Source organism: Prinia subflava, chromosome 8 (genome assembly GCF_021018805.1).
Source record: "Prinia subflava isolate CZ2003 ecotype Zambia chromosome 8, Cam_Psub_1.2, whole genome shotgun sequence".
Taxonomy (NCBI): domain Eukaryota; kingdom Metazoa; phylum Chordata; class Aves; order Passeriformes; family Cisticolidae; genus Prinia; species Prinia subflava.
In genome coordinates this window covers 8118923-8135554 of record NC_086254.1, presented here as the reverse complement: position 1 = coordinate 8135554, position 16632 = coordinate 8118923, and the positions used below count along the sequence as shown (strand labels likewise).

General features: G+C 56.7%; 2 protein-coding genes across 7 annotated transcripts; both read right to left on the bottom strand.

Moving 5' to 3' along the window:
- Positions 1–58: 58 nt before the first annotated feature.
- Positions 59–6069, bottom strand: LOC134553285 (aldehyde dehydrogenase family 3 member A2-like). Its single transcript, XM_063402773.1, has 11 exons — positions 6004–6069; positions 5197–5369; positions 4762–4993; positions 3717–3802; positions 3420–3628; positions 3141–3258; positions 2895–3036; positions 2577–2743; positions 1929–2028; positions 1058–1293; positions 59–917 (listed from the first exon to the last, which is right to left on the bottom strand). The coding sequence occupies exons 2-11, from the start codon at positions 5356–5358 to the stop codon at positions 891–893; spliced, it is 1479 nt and encodes a 492-aa protein (XP_063258843.1). The 5' UTR covers positions 5359–5369; positions 6004–6069; the 3' UTR covers positions 59–890.
- Positions 6070–6526: 457 nt separating this feature from the next.
- Positions 6527–13823, bottom strand: LOC134553281 (aldehyde dehydrogenase family 3 member A2-like). 6 transcript variants are annotated; one of them, XM_063402767.1, is made up of 12 exons: positions 13691–13823; positions 12880–13053; positions 12292–12523; positions 12062–12147; positions 11000–11208; positions 10702–10819; positions 10456–10597; positions 10138–10304; positions 9904–10003; positions 9260–9495; positions 8218–8341; positions 6527–7947 (listed from the first exon to the last, which is right to left on the bottom strand). In XM_063402767.1, exons 2-11 carry the CDS (start codon positions 13039–13041, stop codon positions 8261–8263), a joined length of 1533 nt encoding a protein of 510 aa, XP_063258837.1. In that variant the 5' UTR covers positions 13042–13053; positions 13691–13823; the 3' UTR covers positions 6527–7947; positions 8218–8260. The 6 variants fall into 6 exon arrangements, with proteins under 6 accessions (XP_063258837.1, XP_063258838.1, XP_063258839.1 ...); XM_063402768.1 differs by lacking the exon at positions 13691–13823 and adding an exon at positions 13518–13620; XM_063402769.1 differs by lacking the exon at positions 13691–13823 and adding an exon at positions 13383–13486.
- Positions 13824–16632: the final 2809 nt, after the last annotated feature.

The following is a 16632-nucleotide window of genomic DNA, read 5'->3' as shown; positions in this document are numbered from 1 at the left end:
GCAGGGAACACCCACTCATGGGTCTTGCTCTGCCCCAGGTGGCCTTTGCAGTAAAACAAAGGTTTTATTCAAGCAAGGGTCAAGGTCAGCTCTCAGTTACAAGTTTGGAGGTAAAAGGCTATCCATAAATTAATAAACCCCTGAAATTCAATTACAGAGGAGGTAGCTGTGGCTGCTCTGCTGCTCCGGCAAAGGATGTCCCAGATCCCTGTCTTTGTCCCAGTAGCCCCAAATGCAACAGCACAACAGTCCCTGGCACCTCTAAGGTCCTTGGGACAGCATGGACACAGCTCAGGTGTCTTTTGCCATCACCTCGGGTGGCCTCTGCACACCTTGGATGGCTAAAGGTGGTTTCCCTGCAAGGAGCATCCCCCACTCAGTCCTGAGGCCCTTCAAGGATGAGATGCTGCAGATTCTTTGAGATTCCTTCCCTCTGCTCTGGGGACAACCAGCCTGGACCGTCCCCTGCAGTGACACCCTCATTTCCGAGGCTTATCTCTGTGATGAGCAGCTTCCTCTGGGGATCAGGTGAGGTGTTACACAGATAACAGGCTCAGTAATGAGTGGCTTTGTTTAGATACCCTTGTGACAAACACTCCCACGTTCCCAGGAGTTTTTAGAGGAGCTACTGTTTACAAAGCAGGGTGGATGCTGTTTCCTTCCGTCTGCCTCTCACTGCTCAGGCATGACCCACGGCCTAGGCTGGGATAGATTCCTGTTTCAGCAGGAGCTGGAGACTTTAATTTGGGGGGTTTCTGCTTTAGGTGCATTTTTTTGGTCTTCTACCTCTTCAATGCCTTGGCTGCCTTGGAAGAAATGAAATTGCAGCAAAGAGAAGTTCAGCAGTAGGGCTGCAGGGAGCGAGCAGCGGTCCAAGGGCCGGCTGCCCATCACGCCTCTCGCTGGGGGCACAGCATCTGGGAAGGCACAGAAACAGGGATGAGTCCTCCAGGGAGGGAGCAGAGCTCAAAGGAACGGGGTGATGAGGGCTGAGAGTGGCTGGGGCTCAGGGCACAGAGCTGGGAGCACACAGGGACAGCAGAGACCCAGCGCTCACCTTTGCCAGCACGGCTTTCACAGCCCCCAGCAGGGCCGAGATGAACTGTCCCACCCTGCTCTGGTTACACTGCCTCAGGAGGAAGAGCTTGGCCAGGTGCATCATCTCCATGCTGCCAGGGGGATACCTCAGCTTGTTGAGAGCCTCCCAGCCCAGGTCCTTGATGAGGCAGGAGCGGCGGTGAGAGAAGGTCTCGAAGCTGTAGCGGCCCAGGTAGGCGCCCATCCCGCTGTGGCCTGAGGGGCACAGCCAGGGGGTCACTCCAGGCACAGGGACACCTCAAGCTCACCTTGGCAGCCCCCCAGGACACGGGGAAAGGTTGGTCATGCTGCTTCTCAGGGCAGAGGAGCAAGGAGCAGCTTTTTTAACTTTGCAGAAATCAGTGAGGATGTGCTCGCTGCCTTGAAAGTGCTGCTTGTGTGAACCCGCCCTTAAAGTGATAATGACACCAGTTCTGTCCTTCCAGGGCCTTGCTTTCCCCACAGAATTCTCACAAAAGGGGTCAGGGACAGGAGGAGTGGGACAATGATTTTAAGGAGTGGGACATGAGGAGGACACTTAGCAACACCCCAGCCAGGTGGTCTCTGCCACAGGAGCCTGACAGCAGCTGAGGAAACTCAACCAGGCCATGGACAAATTCATCCCACACCCCAGCACAGGAGAACCAGAACTCACTCATGTGCCGGAGGGTTTTCCTCTCTCACTCTCTCTAACAACAAAACACTAGTGAGCCTTTTTACGAAACAACCCACCCCAGAAAATGACAGTAATGGGAAAATGCAGCTGGAAGTTCCTGAATTGCCAAACAGGCACGGCAGCTCCCGGGCCAGGGCTGCTGCTGCTGGCTGCAGGTGCTGCAGCAGGGACTCACCCACACCACCGAAGGGCAGGCCCGGGACCACGCAGTGCATGATGACATCGTTGGCTGTCATGCCGCCACTGGAGGTCTCTGCTATCACCCGTTTGATCAGCTGGCCACGATGGGAGAGGGCACAGAACAAATCAGGATGGGGCACAACACCATGTACCAGAGCAGGGAGGGCTCAAGGTGATGTTTCCACCCCGCTTTGGGGGGCACAGGCTGTGCCTTGTTCCATGAGAGAGGTCAGTTTACAGCACCTAAGCACAGGATCTGCCCAGCTGGAACAGCCACAAAATGAAAGGGCTTCATGTCAGCCCAGGGTGCTCCTCAGCCCTCCCACCCAAACTGCCTGGGGCTGTTGTTCCAGGGCAAAGCCCTGACCTGAATTCCTGAGCTGGCACAACAGGGCCTGAAAACGGGGGCAGGAGACATGGCAGGAAGCAGCACCCACCTGTGTGGGTGGAGATGGACAAACCTAGAGCCCTTCAGCAGGAGACTGGGAGCCTCCAGCACCTCTGGGGACTCCCATGACCTCCAAACGCTGCAATTTACATGGAAAAGGAGCTGACACAGGGCCTGCAGAAAGCTGAGTCTGGGATCAGCCACGTTCAGGATCCAGCTGAGATGCTTCCATGAGGGAGCACAGCCCAGACCCACCTTCTTGTTGTTGGAGAAGACATACAGGGCAAGGGGCTTCTCCCGAAAGTTGATGAACTCGATGGCTTCCTCCACGCTCATCACAGTCACAATGGGCAGCACCGGCCCAAAGATTTCCTCCTCCATCACCTTGGCCTCCGGGGAAACATCCGTGAGGATGGTTGGTGCTGCAGCAAATGGAAGAACAGCATGAGCAGGGCACAGAGCTGGCCCTCACAGGACCTTGGTCTGCTCAACATAGCCCAAGTAAGGCACAGACACACGGACCCCAAACACCACCCAGCAACACCTCCCCTCCACAGCAGCTGCCAGCAGCACCTATGAAGCAGGAGGCCTCATCAGTCTCTCCCCCAAGAGCAATCTTCTGTCCTTCCAGCAAGCCCAGAATCCTCTTGAAGTGTCGCTGGTTGATGATCCTTCCGTAGTCTGGAGAGGACTTCACGTCATCCCCATAGAATTCCTGACAAAGGAACAGCAGCAACAAAAGTGCTCAGCACAGCTTCCCACAGCTCCAGGAAATCACAGCTGGGACAATTGCCATGCCAAAAGGGACTCGTGCCTCACCTTCAGAGTGGCCTTGATGTTCTCCACCACCTTGCCCTGGATGGATGGGTGGCACAGGATGTAGTCTGGGGCAATGCAGGTTTGCCCACAGTTCATGTACTTGCCCCACGTTATCCGCCTGTCACAAGGGACAAAGGGACATGGTTTCTCCATGCTCTGTTCTCCACCCCTCAGCCCAGCTGGCACCACCTGAGCTGGGGATGCTGCCCCAGAGATTTCCCCTGCCCCACGTGGTTTTTGCCCCTGTGCTGAGGCCCATGAAGGGTGCAACAACCCGACCTGCAGGCAACAGCCAGGTCACAGTCCCTGTCGATGTAGCAGGGGCTCTTCCCCCCCATCTCCAGAGTGACAGGGGTCAGGTGCTTGGCAGCTGCTGCCATCACAATTTTGCCCACTGCAGGGCTGCCAGTGTAGAGGATGTGATCAAATCTTTGGGTCAGCAGCTCGGTTGTCTCAGGAACTCCTCCAGTGATCACAGCGTAGAGATCCTGCAGGGCAGGAGTGTCAGTGTCACCCCAACCCAGAGCATCCCTGTGACACAGAGAAACCCAGGGACCAACACGGGGCCATGCTCACCTTGTCCAGGTACTGTGGGAGCAGCTCAGCCACCAGCCGAGCCGTGTTCTCGCTCACCTCTGACGGCTTCACCACCACGGCGTTGCCTGCAGGGACACCCAGCACGGGCACTGAGCCCTCACACCCCTCACAGCCCTCACAGCTCCCCACAGCCCTCACAGCCCTCACAGCCCCCACAGCCCTCACAGCCCCTCACAGCCCCCCACAGCCCTCACAGCCCCTCACAGCTCCCACAGCCCCCCAAAGCCCTCACAGCCCTCACAGCCCCCCCAGCCCTCACAGCCCTCACAGCCCTCACAGCCCTCACAGCCCTCACAGCCCTCACAGCCCTCACAGCCCCTCACAGCCCTCACAGCCCTCACAGCCCCCCACAGCCCTCACAGCCCCTCACAGCCCCTCACAGCCCTCAAAGCCCCCCACAGCCCTCACAGCCCCTCACAGCCCTCACAGCCCCTCACAGCTCCCACAGCCCCCCAAAGCCCTCACAGCCCTCACAGCCCCCCCAGCCCTCACAGCCCTCACAGCCCTCACAGCCCCTCACAGCCCTCACAGCCCCTCACAGCTCCCACAGCCCCCCAAAGCCCTCACAGCCCTCACAGCCCTCACAGCCCTCACAGCCCTCACAGCCCCTCACAGCCCTCACAGCCCTCACAGCCCCCCACAGCCCTCACAGCCCCTCACAGCCCTCACAGCCCTCACAGCCCCCCACAGCCCTCACAGCCCCCACAGCCCTCACAGCCCTCACAGTCCTCACAGCCCTCACAGCCCTCACAGCCCTCACAGCCCCCCACAGCCCTCACAGCCCTCACAGCCCTCACAGCCCCCCACAGCCCTCACAGCCCTCACAGCCCTCACAGCCCTCAAAGCCCCCCACAGCCCCCCACAGCCCCTCACAGCCCTCACAGCCCCTCACAGCCCTCACAGCCCCCACAGCCCTCAAAGCCCCCCACAGCCCTCACAGCCCCTCACAGCCCCCACAGCCCTCACAGCCCCCACAGCCCTCAGCCACTGCCCCACCCAGGCCAGGACCCTGCTGCATCCCCACCTGCTGCGATGGCCCCGATCAGGGGCTGCAGCACCAGCAGAAAGGGGTAGTTCCAGGTCCCGATGACCAGCACCACACCCAGGGGTTCGTAGTGGATGTAGGCTTCATCCCTTATGGTCAGCATGTCCTTTTTCACGGGCTGAGCGGCTGCCCAGGATGGCAGCTCCTCCATGGCTCTCACCAGCTCCCTCAGCACGCCCAGGAGCTCGTGGCTGTAGGCGTCGGGCCCACTCTGTAACAACAGGGAATTGGGAAAGGGATGGAAAAGGCACCCACCTCCCACAGCCACTGTGGCACCCTGGAGAGTCGGAGTCACCCAGTTCCACCGTGGGGGACACGACAAAACCCACTCGTCCCTGCAGAGGCAGCCCTTGGCCTCCCTGCTTTGCTCAGGGGTACCCACTGCCCACACACAGCAACAGAGACAACACAGACCTTTTTCAGATCTGCCTTGAGGGCTGCCAGGATCTCCTTCTCCTTCTCCTGCACCATCCTCTCCAGGGCCTTCAGCTGCTGAATCCTGAACCCCAGCGGGCGGCTCCGGCCAGAGTTGAAGGCGGCCCTGGCCCGCCCCACGATCTGCTGCATTCTCTCCATGCTGCCCAGCACTGAGGGGACACAGGTGACACCCAGCTCACAGGGGGCTGTTCAGCCCTGGGAACGAGGTGTCCCATCCCGAGCAAGGCTGGCAGGTGTTGTCCTTCGTGGAGAGGAGCTCCCACTCTCAAGGTGAGTGCTGGGGGCCCACAGGACCCGAGCCCAGTTCCACCTGCACTGGGCACGCCTCCGAGCGATGTGGGGTTTGTGATTGATCCTGTTGTGAGGGTGCTTTCTCCAAGCCTCAAACCCACCAGCCACGCCAGCCTCTGCTCACAGGGATGCTCCCAAGGAGCCAAAACGCAGAGGTGACCGTGGTCTGGGTGGGCAGCCAGACAGAAGCAGAGCTGTGTGCCCAGAGCTGCCCTGCTCTCATCTTCCCCACAACCCTGAGGCCCTCTCATGTCTTCACAGAAAAGTGACCAAACCCTGCAGGGATTTCACCCTGTTTCCCATGAACAACACTTCACTCTTTAGTCAAGACCAGAGATCTTGTCCTGCATCCCTCCCGAAACCCATCCAGACACTGAGCTCCCCTTACAGGGATTAAATCCTGCCCTTCCCAACCCCCTGCCACAGCTGTGTGACACAGCCCAAGAAAGCAACAGACTCACTAAAAAACGAAGCAAAAAAAAATCAAGTTACCTTCAGAGAAGCTTCTCTCTCCACCAGCCTCCTGTGGCGAGTGCGAGCAGGCACTCCCTTCCCCTGCCAGGGATCCCTGGAAGTGATCCCTCCTCCCACGGGAGGGCTCTTGATGGGTACAGGGTGCCCTTTACCCAACCCCATCCGGGGCTGTGGGGCCCTGGGTGGCTGCTCCCGGCCGGGGCAGTGACTCAGGCCCGTGTGGGATGGCACAGAGCACGTGGCTTTGCCCACGCCGAGCCCACATGCCACACTCACGCTCGGCACCCAAAAAATTGGGTTGGTGGCAGGCAATCCAGGCATGGATTTGAAAGGGGGAAACACAGGGCCAGATCCTCTACTGGCTCATCCCACTCCCCACCTGGCTCCAGGGGCATTTTCAGTGCCCAACAGAGCTCCCAACCCTTCCCAGGGTGCCGGGGACAGCTCACAACACACGTGTGCCATTCAGTCAAGCCATGGCCAGAGCTGGGACCAGCAGGGCAGGATTCCTCAGGAGCCTGCAAGGACTTACCACACTCAGTTTACTATTTAAATTCTCAGTGTTTATTTAGTGGCTTGCAAAATGTATCATCAAAAAGGCTTAGCACATGGATTTTCACCAGACATGAAGAAATCCCATTTATTGCACAGTAAATATAATTTTCTACTCTATATTAGTTGCATTTAGTAATAATTTTTCAATTTAACATTAATAGTTCTAAGGATCTTTCACCTTCAATTCCTTCAGCATCCTTCCCCCAAGCTAGAACAAGCCCCACATTATCCCCCAGTGCAAGATTACAGCATCCTGAGAAGCTCAAACACGAAGGAGCACACACACTCTTCCAGTAATTGTTTTCCCTTGGAGGAACATGACCAGGAACAGCTTTGTGCTGGCTTTGGCTGGGATGAAGTTAATTTTCGTGGCAGACACTATGTTTCTTTGTAGAAGGATGGTGCTGTTTTGGATTTGTGACATTGGGGGTTATGGTGTTTGTCTTGCCAAGTCACCACAGGTTGATGATGCCCTGCTCTCCTGGGGATGGCTGAACACCTGCCTGATGAGGGGAACTAATGAACAAATTCCTTAATTTGCTTTGATCTGCCTGCAAGCCCAGTTTTCACTTCACCTATTAAACTATTTTTACCTCAACATACAAGTTTTCTCACTTTCTTCCAATTCTTTTCCCCATCCCACAGGGAAAAAGCAAATGGTTGTGTGGGGCTGGGCCAATCCACATGGCATTTGTCATTCCCACTTCTCTGAACAGGCCTGAAAGTTCTTTTGCTCCAGCATGAGACACTCACCAGCACAAAACAGGCAGTGCAGGCATCACCTTTGGAATTTTCTAACGGCTAAATAACTGTTAAAGGCACATGATGAAACACAGAAGGCAGCAAGCAGCCCCTGACCAGCCGTGGATGATTCTGGTTTGCAGAGATGTGAGAATGTTTCACCTCAATTAAATGGCAAGGGGAACCTCGCTGGGTTTATTCACAGCCATCACTCCTGGTCTGTGTCTCAGGTTTGTCACCAAGAGGGTGGGTGTTCAGCCCATCCTCAAAACTGCAGGGAAAACACTGCCAGCCCAAGGACTGCTGAAACTTCAGCTCCTGTTGGTCCCTGAAGGAAGGTGAGTGGCTTGGTGCAGGACACTGTGAGTCCCTGGAAGCTCTGCATGGCACGGGGTGGAGGTAGGGACTGGAATTTCTTGCTCTGCAGTCCTCCTTCGGAGAGCTTGTCCCCCACTGGTCCCTCTGTCCCAGCATGGCTTTTAAGTAAACAGGAATCTGAGCCTTCTCGTAGTTACTGCCTCTCTAATGCTACTCTGTGTGCTCGACAGCTCACTGAAATCACCCAGAACAAAAGAAAATAATGACTTCCCAGCTTAAGGAAACAGACACAAAGCCAGCACCCAGAGTGTGAGGTGGTGCCTTCTCCTCTCTTCATCAGTTAACCACCTGTGAAAGCAAAGCACAACACCAACGTCCTGTGAAGGATCTGCTGAGACAAAGCCAATTCCCTTTCCAGAAGAGCCTGAAGCAAAGCCCCTTCAGTCAGGGGGTTCCCCATCGTGCAGCTCTCCTGCCTCCTGCCCCTCAGCATGCACTGGTTATCTCGGATGCCAGGGAAGGCATCATGCTCTGGCTCAGCCCCACATTCCCTCAATCTGCAAAGCTTTTCCCAGTCTCAAGCTAGGTCTACACACAGGAGAAGAAAAAGGCTCCTACCTCACCGTGACAGCCACAGCAGTGCTCTGAAACCTGCTCCTCCTTACCACCCACTGGGCCAGCCCAGCCTCTGCACAGCCAGCACAACCATGAGGGCTTTTCTCTTCAGCACAGACTGGTGGCTCTGAGAAACCCAAACGATTTCAAGATGCCGTGAGTTTCCCCCCCTCTCATTCCCCTGGCTCCCCTGGCTGCTGCCTCCAGGCCTGAGCCAGCTCTTGGCTCTTACATCTCCTCCTGGATTATGTGAGAAGGTTATTTGCCCTGGGATGTTGGGTTCCTGAGTGTCTCCTTGCAGCAGCAACTACACAGACTGAAGGGCAGAGTCCTGCTCCACCCTGCCACCTCCTGTGCCCTCAGGAGCTGCTCTCTCAAGCTCACTAAACCCAGGGAGCAGTCAGTGAAGGCACACGCAGTGTCTGACATGGAAAACCAACAGTGATCACGCTTAGAGATTCAGATCTTGCTCCTCCACCTCAGGAGGAGCCTCCTGCAAGCCCCTGCCTCCTGCAGAGAGGAGAGGACATCCCACCCTTCCGCACTACCCAGCTGGAAACGAGGCAGGAAATTGGAATAATTGAGCTGAGGTCAGACAGGGGCTGCAATGGGTGAGGAGGAACAAGAGCTCGTCACTGATCCCGGCTTTGGGACACAGCCTCCCTCCCCAGGGTACCACGGCACAGACTGCAGCTCGCTGGGGCTGTGAGGCAGCTCAAAGGTGGCTGAAGGAAGCCCTGGAATGGAAACCACTCCTAACCAGTCCAAAACTACCAACCTCTGCCTCTGGAGGGAGCATCCCACAGGTGTCACCTACCGGGGAAGGGCAACAAGGAGCACAGCAGCCTGCGAGATCTCTCCGGGGATATTCCTATTCTACAGACTGCTTGCAAGAGCGAGAAGGTGAGAATTTAAGGTGGGACAGATGTCACAAATCTCAAGACAGAAGAAGAGGTCAGGCTTTATAAAAGGGCTGCGGTTGCAAAGAACAGATCGGGCGAATTGCAAAGGCACTGCCACAGAGGAGCAAAGACCCAAAACTCACCTTAATCATCACGGCTGCCACAACGCCCAGCAGGGCCACGACAAAGAGCCCAACCCGGGCCTTGTTGAACCGCTTCAGGAAGAAGAACTTGGCCCAGTCCACCTTCTTCTGGCTGCTGGGCGGGTATCGCATCTTGTTGGTGCTCTCCATCTTCAGGTCCTTGATGAGGCAGGAGCGGCGGTGCGAGAAGGTCTCGAAGCTGTGCCTGCCGTGGTAGGCGCCCATCCCGCTGTGGCCTGAGGGGCACAGCCAGGCAGGGCACTCCTCAGGCTCTGCCCACCTGAGGACAGCTGAGCCTGCCCCTGCAGCGCTCCTCAGTCTGTGATGCCCACCTGTACTCCAAGCCTCTTCTTCCTCACCTCATTTCCACCAATCACTCTGATTGCAGCTAAAGGTTTTAATGCATCTTTCCTCATCAGGCTGCACTAAATGCTTAGGTCTTTCCATAAATACACCCAAAGGTTTTTCCCTCCTGGCCCCTGTCCTAATGCACTCCCAGAACTTATCATTATTATCAAGGCCTGCTGCACAGAGACTCTTGGGCTGTGGAGGGACAGGGATACCCAGACACAAACCCTGAGTTGTTGTTCCCTGGGACACACTGTGCAGCAAGTCCCAACTCTTCAGGAGCTGCAGTAACTTACCAACGCCACCAAAAGGCAAAGTTGGGAGGAAGAAATGCATAATGACATCGTTTCCAGTCACACCACCACTGGAGGTTTCCGAGATGACTCTCTTGATTAACTAGAAAAAGAAAAAAATAACAAAAAAAAAGATTAGAAAGGCTCAGAGAAGAGACCAAACCATGTAACTGAGGATAATGGGAATGGAGCTACAGGTGAACAATGTTCATTTCCTCTGGCACAGCCCAGACCCACCTGCTTGTTGTTGGAGAAGACATACAGGGCAAGGGGCTTCTCCCGACGGTTGATGAACTCGATGGCTTCCTCCACGCTCTTCACAGTCAAAATGGGCAGCACTGGCCCAAAGATTTCCTCCTCCATCACCTTGGACTCCGGGGAAACATCCGTGAGGATGGTTGGTGCTGCAGCAAATGGAAGAACAGCATGAGCAGGGCACAGAGCTGGCCCTCACAGGACCTTGGTCTGCTCAACATAGCCCAAGTAAGGCACAGACACACGGACCCCAAACACCACCCAGCAACACCTCCCCTCCACAGCAGCTGCCAGCAGCACCTATGAAGCAGGAGGCCTCATCAGTCTCTCCCCCAAAAGCAATCTTCTGTCCTTCCAGCAGGCTCTTGACCCTCTTGAAGTGACGCTGGTTGATGATCCTTTCATAGTCCGGAGAGGACTTCACGTCATCCCCATAGAATTCCTGACAAAGGAACAGCAGCAACAAAAGTGCTCAGCACAGCTTCCCACAGCTCCAGGAAATCACAGCTGGTACAACTGCCATGCCAAAAGGGACTCGTGTCTCACCTTCAGAGTGGCCTTGATGTTCTCCACCACCTTGCCCTGGATGGATGGGTGGCACAGGATGTAGTCTGGGGCGATGCAGGTTTGCCCACAGTTCATGTACTTGCCCCACGTTATCCGCCTGTCACAAGGGACAAAGGGACATGGTTTCTCCATGCTCTGTTCCCCACCCCTCAGCCCAGCTGGCACCACCTGAGCTGGGGATGCTGCCCCAGAGATTTCCCCTGCCCCAGAGATTTCCCCTGCCCCACGTGGTTTTTGCCCCTGTGCTGAGGCCCCATCAAGGGTGCAACAACCCGACCTGCAGGCAACAGCCAGGTCACAGTCCCTGTCGATGTAGCAGGGGCTCTTCCCCCCCAGCTCCAGGGTGACAGGGGTCAGGTGCTTGGCAGCTGCTGCCATCACAATTTTGCCCACTGCGGTGTTGCCAGTGTAGAGGATGTGATCAAATCTTTGGGTCAGCAGCTCGGTTGTCTCAGGAACTCCTCCAGTGACCACAGGGTACAGCTCCTGCAGGGCAAACATGAGCCTGAGAGTTTCCTTGATTCAAAGCACTTACATCAAGGCAGCAGCCCTGCATGTGGCAGAGGGCAGACTTAATTGTGGCCTGCCTCATGACAGGGACAAAATATAGTGGTATCAGAGACATACTATATACTCTGCTCCTTCCCCTGATATGAGGTTTCACTTCCCACTTTGTGCCACATGAACTAAAAGTAAATGGAGGCTGAGGCCAGGGCTGAGTCTGGCTGTGGAGCTGCTCCCACACAGTAAGAATAAGAGCCAGGCTCTCCCATGGGCTGCCTCCTTCCTCTGCTCCTGCCTCCCACCTAGAGAAGGCACAAACTCCCTGGAGGAGGAAACTTCAGGGCCCTGAGCAGTGAGAGCAACAGTGACACAGTACAAGGGATGACAGAACTGCCAGGCAAGAGGAGGAGACACAACACCACCTCCCACGAGTGTGGTTCAGCAGGACACAAAAAACCAGGACATACTGCCATGGAACACACAGTGCCCAATTCTCAGGAAGAGCCAGGCACAGGCACCATCCTACACAACCTGTGCAGACCTAAGGGCATCCCCAGCACAGCTCCAAAAGAGCAGCTCTGCAGTGAGGAGCACATACAACCTCTCCATATGGTCATGGGTGTCAAAAAGGTTGCCAGGCTGCAGCAGAGTTGTGTAAGCTCATACACAAACACAGGGAGAATATGTCAATCCACCTTTGGACTCTAACAGTAACTGAACCCTCCTGCTACGCTCCTTTGATGGGAGCAGGCAATGGATCTGGCTGGAACCTGCAGGAGCCTTTTGGAAGCAGGCCACATCAAGATGCTCAAGTCAGGCACAGAGCCACGCTCACCTTGTCCAGGTACTGTGGGAGCAGCTCAGCCACCAGCCGAGCCGTGTTCGCGCTCACTTCCGACGGCTTCACCACCACGGCATTGCCTGCAGGGCACACCCAGCACGGGCACTGAGCCCTCACAGCCCCTCACAGCTCCTCACAGCTCCCACAGCCCCCCAAAGCCCTCACAGCCCCCCACAGCCCTCAGCCACCGCCCCACCCAGGCCAGAGCCCTGCTGCATCCCCACCTGCTGCGATGGCCCCGATCAGGGGCTGCATGACCAGCACGAAGGGGTAGTTCCAGGCCCCGATGACCAGCACCACACCCAGGGGCTCGTAGTTGATGTAGGCTTCGTCCCTCATGGTCACCAGGTTCTTCTTCACGGGCTGAGGGGCTGCCCAGGACGGCAGCTTCTCCATGGTCAGGGCCAGCTCCCCTAGCACGCCCATGATTTCATGGCTGTAGGCGTTGTGCCCACACTGAAACAACAGGGATTTAGGGAAGGGATGGTAAAGGCACCACAGCCACATCTGCTGCTGCCAGGTGTCTGTCACTGGCAGTGACAAAGGATCCCTGGCCAAAGATGGTGTGTGAGTGTGTCCGGGTGTGTGAGGCAGAACCCAAAACCTGACAGCCAAGATTGCCTTTGAAATTTAACTCCTTAGGAATGGTGGCAGCAGACCTTTGCAGGCCACAGTGGGAGCCAGAGCCAAGGGCCAGGGACAACAGCAAAAGCCATTTAACACAGCAATGGCAGCCCTTGGCCTTCCCACTTTCCCTCCAGGGCTGACCACTGCCCGTGCACGGCTGAGGGGAGAAACTCCCCGACCCACACCTTGTTCAGATCCGCCTTGATGGCTGCCAGGATCTCCTTCTCCTTCTCCTGCACCATCCTCTCCAGGGCCTTCAGCTGCTGAATCCTGAACTCCAGCGGGCGGCTCCGGCCAGAGTTGAAGGCGGCCCTGGCCCGCCCCACGATCTGCTGCATCCTCTCCATGGCTGCCCAGCCCTGAGGGGACACAGGTGACACCCGGCTCATCGCGGGCCCTCCGTGCCCCGCACAGCCCGGCTCGTCCCCGGCGGCGCCCCCGCTCCGCCCGCAGCCCCTGCCCATCCCCAGGCAGCGAAGGCGCCGCCCGCCCCTCACTCCGCCGCATCTCCCCGGAGCCTTACGTAATTCCCGAGTTAGAAAAGTTTGCAAAGCGGCGCGGGGCGTTGGCGGGAGGGCGGGGATGTCACCGAGGCAGCCGGGGGCTGCTCCCGGCGGGGCGGAGCGCGGGGCCCGCGCCGCCGAGCGACCCCCGGCCAGGACACGGCGGGACCGGGACCCCTCCCCACCTCCGGGGACCCCCGAGCGACACCGGGGCTGAGGCGACAACCGCGGCAGCGGTGGCTGCGAGCCGCTGGCTCTCCCCGCGGCCGGTGCCCTCCGCCCCGGGCAGGACCCTCCGCCCCCGCGGCCCCGCCGCCCACCGGGGTCGCCGCCGCCGCCGCCGCTTCCTCTTTCCGCTCACATGACGGAAGCGGAACGGGCGAGGCCGCGGGGCCGCCGCTGCCCCTCCCTGCCCGGGTGGGCTCGGCGGGAGAGGGGAGAAGGGCAGAGCGGAGCGGGGGGAAGGTCGCGGCCCCGCGGGCACCGCCGGTACCTGCCTGGCCCGCCGCGCTCCGGGATGCTCCTGTCGTGCTCGCAGCGCTGCGAGGCTGCCGCGCTCCTCCGTGGACTCCGCGGGGCTGGCACTGCCGGGCCGGTTGTGAAACGCTGCCGGGGCGTGGGGCTGCTCTGCGGGCGGAGGGCAGAGTCCCTGCGGAGCCTTATCGGGGCAGGGAGCGGGTAACGGACGGGGCAGCGGCGCCCTGCCCTGCCCTGCCCTGCCCGCCACGGAGGGCGAGCGAAGCCGGGCAGGTGCTGTTTTTGGGGAGGCAGGAGGAGCCCGGCAGGACGGGCGAATTAACCTTGGTACAGTCGTGGCGTGGGAAGCGAGCCAAGAAAAGAAAAACGCAGAGAAAGGAACTCAGGCAAGGCTGGGCACATTCCGGTTAAAAATAGACCTGCCACAACTTGTTCTAGGAAGAGCACGGGGATTACTCCAAAGTTGCAGGCAGGTTGTTACACGATGCCTCTCGTGACTCGATTTACCCAGGGCCTTTACTGCCAAGGCTCTTCAGCGGCAGCTGTACCCCACTAAATCTGTGCCTGCTCCTGCCCAGGTGAAGGGGGCTCCGAGCATAGAGCACCCCTTCTCCTGCAAAGTTTAATCCCATTTTCCCACATTAACACGGCCCGCCGAAGCTGGGAGTGCCCTTTGGCTCCAGGTTGTGCAGAACCACAATTCCCCCCAGACACCAAGCCTGGCTTCTGTGGTCACTTGGCTTCACTAATACCTCCAGGGTATGGCTCAACAGGAACATTTCCCAAGCTGTTGCACAGATTTTGGCAGCAAACACCCAGCTCCGGAGAAGACACGAGCAACTGCTAAAACGTGTGCAAGAGGCAACACGAGAAGGAAAAACAAGCTGGGCTTGACAGGGCCCTTCCTGGTGGTGTATGGAGAACATAAAGCTGGTTTTGCATTGAAGAAAGCACGGGTAGAAGCAGGAATGTTCCTCACAGGACAATTGCCTGATGCAAATGCTCCCCTTACCCTGTCACCATCCTTGCAGGCACAGCAGGTTGGAGCTCTGTGCAGGCCCAAGGGAATTGGGATGAGGGATTAATGGCACTGCAACCAGAGTAAAAGCCTGAGCTCTCAGCACACAGCATTACATTGTGCCTGGGGAAATGGTGCTGCAAGGCACCCACCGCGCCTGGCAGCAGGAGCAGGGAGGAGGATGGGTTCTCCAGAGCTTGTAAAATTCTCACCCGTCAGCCCAGAGGGTTTTCATGTCACAACAGAGCTGCCTGCACTTGGCAGCACACACTGGAAGCAAATGTCCCAGCTCCCTGTTATCCCAGTGGTCAGTAGGGATAAACCTCTGCAGAAATGAGGCAGCAACCTGGGAGAAAGTCCCTTTTGGTCCTTGTCAGGGACATCTTTTGGCCAGTTAGGGACAGAAAACAAGGCTGAGGGCTTTTTTAGCATTGCAGACTCTCAGCTGGGTGAGACACGTGGATTTGAGGGAAGTGTGGGATCTCAAGTGAGACAGAGGAATACCCCGTGCTCCCCACGCCTGGGAGCTGGCAGTGTTTTCTATTTTAATTCAATCACTAAGAAACAATAAAGGGAGCTATTTATGGGAGAGCAGTGGAACTCCAGAGGAACTGGGAGATGAGCAGTGCTGGGGGGGGCTCTAACCTGTAGTCACAGCAGCAAGAGGTGTTTCACTGAGGAGCTGAGCTCCAGATTCCCCCTTGCCCTCACTCTTTACAGCCCTCACTCCCCTCTTGGAGTCAATTAACAGCAATGAGACAGGCTCCTGCCCTGCCACGGGGAGCAGCCCTTTGTGCTGATCCTTACCCTGCTTCTAAAAGCACCCAGCAGAGCCTGGGGAAGGAGGACTTTGGTTTGGAAGATAAACTGTGCAGTATTTGGTTTCAGGAGTCCACCAAATAACACAGCTAATCGATAAACGTTCTCTCAGCTCCCACATCACACTCACTGAACTTCAAGTTTTCAGCTACAGTCCTCAGCCTCTGCTTAAATGCCTGCCTAGTCTCAAATTCCAAGTGTTTTCTGGAGCCAGATCCCAAACCCAAACAGCACTCGACCATAAAAGCAGGCTCAGAAGATGAACAACAGGGAGAGGTTTTTAAGGAACCTACAGGAATCAATGCAGCTCAGTTCATTTGTGGCATCACTTGTTTTGAAAGCTGTGGCTGATCTCACATTCGCAAGAAGGAGATACTGTGTCACACAGAGCCCGGGTCTGTGGGCTGCATTGTGGACAGAGTTCAGGCCATGGAAAATGTGAAAGGGACACAAAGAAACAATGGGAATGATTGGCACAAGGACTGCAACAAGACTCAACAGCCCCACTGGCACTCGGTTGGCTTTCAGGCAGCGAGGAGGGGGGAGCCTGCCCTGCACAAAAGCCTATTGAAAAGGTGTTTGCCCCAAGGAGCAGTGCCAAGGCTTCCTTCAGCTGGGCTCCAGCTGACATGGAGCTCTCAGGAGAGGGGATACCCTGCTGGACTTCACTCCTCTGCAAACAGGAGGAGCTGTGGTGGCACTCTGGGAAAAGCCACAGCCAGGACCGTGGCTCAGGTCAGATGGGGAAGTTCTGGATAAAAAGAGATTTGCTTAAAGACTTTAAAGGCATCCTGGACAGGCAAAAGAGATAGTAGCAAGCAGAACTTAGAGAAAACAAAAAAGTCAAAGGATCAAAATTTGAATTAAAAAATTCCCCAAAATAGGGGAGGAAGCAGGAATCAAATAGGAGGTGGGTCACAAGTCAGGTCACAAGCCAGCCTATCTGAATTTCAAAGCCTCAGCAAGCTTTGGAAGCAGCAGGATCCAGCTTTCCCTGTTCCAGATGAAATGCAAGTTTCCCTTTTTGGTGCAGCTGGGCACAGCACTGGGACATGGGTGAATCACAAGTTATTGCCTCTGAACCCTGAGGTGATGTGGAAATACAAGATAAAAGCAAGAAC